Below are 8,501 nucleotides of genomic sequence, written 5' to 3'. Positions count from 1 at the left end.
TAAAGTATTATATTAATAAATGAAATGTTTTCTTACCCGGGGCATAGCCCGGGCCTAATAACTAGTTATATTTTATATGGTGAAAGGTATACACTTTATTTTGTGTTGCTCCCTGAATTTAAAGCATAGTTGGTGTCATTAAATTAATTTTTTCTTTAGCTAAAGGCCTAAGGTATGTAAGACATCTATTATAATAGTAGTAAAGCAATTTGATCGATATAGAAAAGAAAGGTCGAGTTTCATAGGGCTTAAACTTGACTAAACAAGATCAATCTTTGGAATTTGGATTGGGCTTGATTTGAACAATGGTATATCATCAATAATTTTCAAGTCGTGTGATATAAAATGAATAATAACTTTAAAATTTGAAAAATCTATTATCTAAACTGATCATGTACTTTCAAGAAAGTTCAAATAAAAACGATTTTGAACATACCGTTATCTAGATATTAGTCTAAATCACATGGAATTGAAGAGAAAACTTAAATCAATATATATTTATACAAATATAATTATGAACTCATTTGACAAATATAACAAAGTAAGTCCTAATTAATTATTTTCGAGATCAGAAAAGAAAATCCTAATATGCCTACAAATATAGAATTAACCCAATTTATCCTTAGTGATTACAAAATTAAACCCAACAAAAAGCAAAGGACAATTTTTTTTTGCCAAACACTTATCTACCTCCCTTTTCTTTTTCTTTGTCCCTTAGGTTGAAAACAAAAAGAAAATCAAATCATGGACATAAAGTCCATATTAGGGCCCATTTTCTTCTAATAAAGTTTTAAGTTTTCATAAAATCCCAATTATCGTCAATTGCAACTTTGTAGAAGTAGGTATATGTCCACATGAATTAAAGGCCCTACTCATTCATTAAAAAAACATACAGTATGTTTTATATATTGCCATTCTTACCTGTCAGGGCTACTAATGTGTTCCAAGCAGTGATCATGCCCATTTATGTATAGATCAACATTATTTTCCTGAAATTTTTTTAAATTAAATTATTAGTATTAGTTTAATTAAAAGGGAAGGGTTTCTGCTAATATAGATTAGTTACCTCAAGTATTGGGAGAAGCTGAGCCACAAGCTCTTCTGTGTTACCATGATGTCCAGCACTCAGTATTGGATGATGACCAATCACAAACTTCCACTTGGCAGTAGACTTCTTCAACACTTCATCCACATCCTATTATATAATCAACCATATACAATAAACTCAAGATCTAGAGTTTTAACAGACTTTGAGTAGAAAACATATTTACTTAGTGAATTATCAATCCACTAAAAATACACTTGAAAAGATATAATTTAGGAAAAATTGTTTTAAATAAGTTAATATTTGTGTAGTCTCCTCATTTTAAGTCTACCTTTTGATTATCTCTGATTGAGTTAGGTTTGTATGTCTGTTTTCTTCTATTGAGTTTTAACATGTTTGTGAATTGTTTAGTAGGTTATTTATGATATGTGTTACAATATCCCACCCCCACCCTTGCTTCCCTCAGCCGTTTTAGAAGGAAATTGTAACATGTATCATAAGTAACCTACTAAACAGGTCACAAACAGGTTAAAATTCAATAGAAGAAAAAAAAACATACAAGCTTATTAACTCAATTAGGTTTAAACAAAAAGCATACTTAAAATGAGAAGATCGCGCAAAGATTGAGTTATTTAAAACAATTTTTCCTATAATCTATTGTTAACGTTGATTTCACTAAATGTTACAAATATCTATTAGTAGTGAGTAGTGACTAGTGAGAGTTTTATCTATTGGGTAGATTGAGTTTTTTTCTATTATCAGTAGTTATTCAAAGGCAGGGGTAGTACATTTTGAGTATAAGAATTAATTAATTTGATTTTGATACGTAAACATAAGAGACTTACTAATAATTATTAAGATACTAGCGTTTGTAACACGTAATATTTTTTAGGAATTGGGATTAGCTCAGACTGTGAGTTTTTCCATCTTTTTGAGTAAAGTCTACGGTTCAATTTATACCTCAAACATTTACTTGGAATTAAGGGGAAATTAGGTGGTTGGGGTGTATTGTTGTAATGAGACTTTGGATGGGTCTCGAAATTTACCTTGAGAAGATTAGAAAGATAACTTTTTCGAGGAAGTACACCTCTCCAGTCATAAGTATGGTCTTTTTCGACAAAGTATTTATCTTGAAAGGGAGTTGTATCCACGAAAAAGAAGTCCACAATATCTGCTCAAACAACAAGGTAATTTTTTTTTTTTTTGATATCAATAACATAATTTCCAAAGAGAATTAAGTAAAAAGAAAAAGATGGATTTTACTAACCTGCATTTACAACGTAAGATCTTAAGGCAAACCATCTTCTGTCTCTTTTTCTAAGCACATGGCTCAATTGTGCAAGAACATCTCCTCTGTAGTCATGATTACCAAGCACTACAAAACCATTACAAAAAAAGTTAGCATATGATAATTCATTAATTAAGTTAATTATCCAATATTTGTTAAAACAGTTGTTTAGCTTCATAAATATTAATTATCAATTTTATTACTTTCTTTACATTTTAGATAATTTGAATAACAATATCACTCTAATACACCGAAAATAATCCTTCATCTATTGTCCATCGTCTCATATGTAAGGCCCGTATATTTTGTATTTCATTTTTTTTAGCCAGAAAAAAAGAAACTAGGGGGGAACCCAATTAATAGGCCATCCTAAAGCATCCTTACTGACAATGGCGGATCTAGAAATTCAGAAATGGGGGTACGGAACAATGAGCAATTAGATTCATAAAATATATCATTTTTCCGTCCCTAATCTTTGGCTATATTTTTTTTTTTGGAGTCAAATTTTGCCCAACTTTAACCTAAAAATACCATTAATATATAAGAAAAAAATATCATATGATATAAATGCTCCGATACAAGATGTGGATAAAGGTAATGAATTTGAATTCCGAGAAAATTTTGAAAGATAAATTATTGTAGAAGAATTTTTTTAAAATTTGTTGTTGATATAAGTCACATAATCATCAGGGCCGTTCCTGATAATTTTTGGGCCTTAGACGGACCTAAAAATAAAGGCCCCTATATGAATCGATCCTAATATTTTATAGGTCATATAATTAAAACCTTCGTACCCAAAACTAATCTATATTTTGTTAATGATACCAATAAAAAATAAGCACATAATATTATTTAAAAATTGCACAAAAATAGCACAAATTTCACTAAATATTCAAAAAGTATATCAATTTTTATTTAACTGGTCATAGTTAATTTCTTTTTTTGGGCCCCACACGGTCGTGGGCCCTTGGCGGTGGCACTCCTTGCCTACCCTCAGAACCGGCCCTGATAATCATGTTAATGAAATAAGGTGAAAAATGGTTACTATAAGATAAAATGATGACTTAATAAGTACATAGAAGTGAGATAAAAAAAAATACAAAATAATCCAACAATTTTAACATAAGTTAGCAACTTTCTATAATTCATATTGGTGTATGTATAATAAGAATTGCATATTTAACTTCTACATAAGTTATCCTTTTATTTAAGACGGCCTCTGAGAAAAAAGAAAGAGTAAGGAATCGAACATGCAACCTCACACTCTTTTATCAATTTCCTCTCCTTTACCACTGAAACAAACACTAGTTTTGATAAAAATCTGCATGTGTAAATTATATATATCAGCTTTTCTAATTAATGGGGGTACAGTTGTACCCACTGTACCCCCTGTGTATCCGCCTATGCTTACTGATGATCTTGGAAAAAACAATATCAGGAGATTCAAACCAATAATAGAGATTAGTAGTGGAATTGCCATGATGTGTCATCCAACCGACAACAAAATTAGATTCTCTAAAAACATGCTGAATATTATAATTATCAAATTTTCTCAAATCATCAGTTGCATCATTAATAAGAGCATTAATAGACCAGGGAATTTTCCAAACTCTTTTGATAGCTTGAATAACCGAGAGATTATCACCCTTAATAGTAATATTATTAACCCCAGACAGAGAGCTGTATGTTTTGTATTTCATGTTTAACTAACTGGAATTTTATAGCTAGATAAAATACATCGTCTCGAAAGTATAACTTTAATTTTTGAAATCAGTTGTAGACTTATACTAAGATATGAGAAAATGAAAGAAAGGGAAAATAAAAGTACCATTGTACCAACGCCTCTGCAAGCTAGGGGCAGTGTAGATGTCAGTAAATGACTCTCTAAATGCAGGATCATGAACTCCGGTGAGTCCATTATCATAGAAATTATCTCCTGTTGATATGATGAAATCCACATCCAGTTTCTCACCTACTAATCCCATCTGTCAACAAATTTAACATTTTCCTTTAATTGATATGTATTCCATGATGGATTAATAATAATTAGAACAGTATGTAGTACTCCCTCCGTTTCCTAAAGATCTTCCCTCTTTCCGTTTAAGGGTGTTTCCAAAAGATCTTCCCTCTTTTGCTTTATTCCTTATTTGGCAAAACAAATTTCCTTATTTACCCTCTCATATCACTATCTTATGGTCCACCATTACATCATTAATTCAATTTTACTCTCTTTCTCTCTCCTACTTTAACCCCTTTTTATTTGTTTATTTATCTTAACCCGTTTCTCTCTCCTACTTTACTCACACCATGCCCCACACAACTTGATTTTCCTTGGTATCTGTAAGAACAGTAAGTAGAAAGATCTTTAGGAAACGGAGGGAGTAACAATTTAATTCATTATTGGGCTCCAATCATATTACTTTCATTATACTCAATATGTAAATGTCTATGGTACTCTTCACTAGATTTGTTTAATCATCAAGTAGCTAAAGACAAATAGAAATGGAGTAGCTACCTAAACTGTATAGACATTGTGGAGTTAGGTGGTGACAACATCTTTCATTCTCTATTCAACATAATTTTACACGATCTCATATTCTCTACCCATAAACTCCTATATACTAACTCTATTTTTTTTAGTTGTAATGATTAGACATTTTCCCTCTCTACTTTATGTCAAATCGTTGCAACTAAAAAAATACAAAGGTAGTACTACCTCCGTTTCAAATTAATTGTTACACTTTGACATTTTACACTATTCACAAATTGCACTTTGACCCTCGTTTGTGATTTATGTGTGAATAAAAACATAGTCATATAGGATCTTGTTAGATTCGTATTAGTATGTATTTTATTAATATGTACTTTTTATAATTTTTACAAATACAAAACTAAAGATATATATCCTCAAAATTTTGCATTGGCATGCGTGAAAAGTGTAAATGTAACAATTAATTTGAAACAGAGGTAGTATATAATAGATTATATGATGGAGCAAAATATAAAAAAGTGTAAAATTACACTTGAATATAGAATGAACGAACTTTATCAAGGCCCTTAGGTAAGCTGTAAGCCTGTAAGCAATAAAGGATGATGTTGTTATCTCTTGGTGGGCTAAAGTTATGGCAAATTTAGGTGTTTGGTAGGGTGAAAGGAATAAAGGAGTGATGTCGAATGCCCAAACATTAATATGGCTCAATTTAGTTTGATTCTGTATCACTGGGCTCGAGTTTGGGCTTGAGGATGCTAGAGTTTCAATTCAAGTTCCGCACTTCCAGCCCATGTACTAAATTAGAACATTGAGCCTAACAAGACTCTTAAAAATAAGTATCTGAATGTTTAATGTCAAATAAATTAATCACATATCCAATTACTAGTTTACTACAGTGATGAGCCTAATCTAGAATATGAACCATAAAAGTAAATACCTATAAAGCCGCTATGGTTATAACTTGAAGTATAACTTTAACAAACCATAGAAAAAATATAAGAGAGAAGTATCCCTAAATAAGGAACGGTGTCACGTAATACTCTTCTTTAGCTTATAGTGTTATACTTCATAGATTTTATACTCAACATAGACTGTGAAATATACAATTTGATTCCATAATTTCAAGTTTATATACTAAAGTCTTAATCAGTAAATTAAATAATATTTAAATGTTACCATTTTAAAATTAAAGTAAAATATTAATAAATTAAGATTTTCATAATAAAGCCCGGACTAATAAACAAGAAAATGTGCCACGTGGCGCTTTTCCTAAGGAGTTTTAGTTCATGGAATCCATGTACAATAAAAAAAAATGTAGAATTTGTGTAATATAGGGTTTGATCCTGAGACCTCAAATACATATACTCAAGTCTTAACCACTAGACTAAGTTGTATTTAGTATTATTATTATTATAAAGTATTACATTAATAAATGATTTTTTTATCCTTACTCGGGACATAGCCCGAACCTAATAACTGATTTTTTTCCTTGAATAATGCAAAATTTGGTTTTAATTCCCAAAATATGCCCGAAAAAAAAAAATTCTCTGCGTACCGTCCACGTAGGACGGCACGCGAGAATTTGTTTTTCCAACTTAAGTAAAACCGCTACTTGAAGTAGTGGTTTACAAAAAAAAAAAAAAAAAAAAAAATTTTGAAGTAGCGGGTTTACTGAAATCCCCAACTTCAGAGTTTGATATGTGCTTGCAACATTTTGCCTAGGTAAACCGCTATTTATAAACCGCTGCTTGAGATAGCGGTTTATGTGTATAAACCGCTACTGTGAGTAGCGGTTTTCGTGGGCAAAAACAAAAAAAAAACATTTTCTTGCTTGCCGTCCTACGTGGACGATACGCAGAAATTTTTTTTTTTTGACATATTTTGAGAATTAAAACCCACTTTTGTATTATTCAAGGAAAAAATTCCCTAATAACTAGTTATCGATTTATTTGGTGCACATCCGACATCAGCACATAGTCTAGATATTTATCGACTACTTAGAAAGGAAAACGTAATCTCATTAAAGAAGTCATCTTATGGTCTATTAAACGAATATGCGCAAAAGGATTCGACTTTCTTACATTGGATTTGCACCATACGCATACGCAAAAGAAAGCATCAAGGGATCTCCCTTACAAATTCTATTATATTTTCCTCCAAATTTTTCCTCAACACCTTTCTCTGTCCTCCTAACTCACAAGTCATATCAGATAGTCAGATACTACTTCATATCATATGGTTATTTTTGTAATTCACTGTTTTTAGCAGATCTACAATGCAACATCTAGCAAAAACCTACTTTTTTTTTCCTAAAAAGTTAAAATAATTAATCTCCATATTTGGAAAACTAATTTGAAACTAATATTTGTTAGTACGTCCTTATTATGGTTTTTTTTTTTTTGTTATCATATTAATAAAAAAAACAAAACGAAAGGAATACATAGGTAAGATCAAATATGATTTGTTTGTATCACAAAACATATACTAGTATAACAAAAAAACACCATGTGAAAACATGTGCTAAGGATCACATATTAATCTTTTTGGCACCAAAACTAAAAGGTTTTAACTTTTACTTAGTACAATCATATAGGGTTTAAAGAAATAACGCATAATTATATAAAAAAAAAGAGTAGAATGTAATAATACCTGAGTAGCAACGAGAGATTGATTAAAGGCACCTTTTCTTCCCCAATCTCCAATGACCAAGAAACTGAGAGACCCATCTTCTTTGGTTGCGTGTTCGAGTCTTGGGAGCTTAGCATTGATAAATTGTCCGTATAACAAGAATATGAACATCAAGTTCATGACTTTGTTAAGTATGGTAGCCATACATGGATACAACAGTATTCTCTTCCTTTCTCTCTAAGATATTAAGAGAGAGAAAGATATAAAGAGAGAAGAAGACAGGATAATTTAGATCTTAATTCCTTGATCAAGCTTGTTGTTGAAGAGATAATGGGGTGATTTATTCCCTTTTATAGTGTGGTACTCACGCTTTTTTTTGAAATTTTTTTATGGTTTAAGAGATATTTGGACCAATAATACTTTTTGGCTCTTTTTCTTTGGCCAACTTTCTTTCTTATTCATAAGAGTTGTAATAAATTACTTCCTATAAGAAAGTTTAATCTTTTTACATGTGGGGTAAGGAAAATAAAAGTAGAGATGGTAGGAGTCATATTACTTTTTCACATGAATAGAAAATCAACAATGTTAATGAAATATTTGTAAAAATAAAATAAATAATAATCTATACAATGCATGAGCTTTAAAACTAATAGGGAATATATGTAAAATATTCCCCTCATAAATAAATCTAATACAACAAATTAAATTTTATTCATATAAATATATATATCCTAAACATATGAGAAAAATATATACATTTTATTCTCTACCACTCTCATTAAAATGCAAAGAATCAATCTTTTATCGACGTAAATTGTAAGGTTATGTTCTCTTCGGTATACAACAGCTGAATTGAACTGAAATGATTGGAGCTGAAATGAACTGAACTGAATTGAATTGAATTTAATTGAATTTAATTATATGTAATAAATATATAAATAATATTTAAACAATAATAATATAAATATTATATATTAATTATAATGATAAGTAATAATAATGAACAATAATAATAGTATTTTGGATATTTTTAAATGATAGTTATAAAT

The 8,501-nt window shown here is 30.1% G+C and overlaps 1 protein-coding gene across 1 annotated transcript in view; it reads right to left on the bottom strand.

Moving 5' to 3' along the window:
* Nucleotides 1-7,789, bottom strand: part of LOC104890995 (purple acid phosphatase 3) — a 9,030-nt gene extending 1,241 nt beyond the window's left edge. Inside the window, exons 1-6 of the mRNA XM_048643249.2 lie at nt 7,474-7,789; nt 4,162-4,318; nt 2,313-2,420; nt 2,092-2,216; nt 1,067-1,195; nt 922-989 (exon numbers count right to left, since the gene is read on the bottom strand). Of these exons, the coding sequence (XP_048499206.1) occupies nt 922-989; nt 1,067-1,195; nt 2,092-2,216; nt 2,313-2,420; nt 4,162-4,318; nt 7,474-7,656 (770 nt within the window). The 5' untranslated portion in view covers nt 7,657-7,789. The remainder of the gene's footprint in view (nt 1-921; nt 990-1,066; nt 1,196-2,091; nt 2,217-2,312; nt 2,421-4,161; nt 4,319-7,473) is intronic.
* Between the last annotated feature and the right edge of the window lie 712 nt (nt 7,790-8,501).

Source organism: Beta vulgaris, chromosome 4 (genome assembly GCF_026745355.1).
Source record: "Beta vulgaris subsp. vulgaris cultivar EL10 chromosome 4, EL10.2, whole genome shotgun sequence".
NCBI lineage: Eukaryota > Viridiplantae > Streptophyta > Magnoliopsida > Caryophyllales > Amaranthaceae > Beta > Beta vulgaris.
Note: the sequence above shows the minus strand (reverse complement) of the source record. Positions and strands in the feature narration are given on the sequence as shown.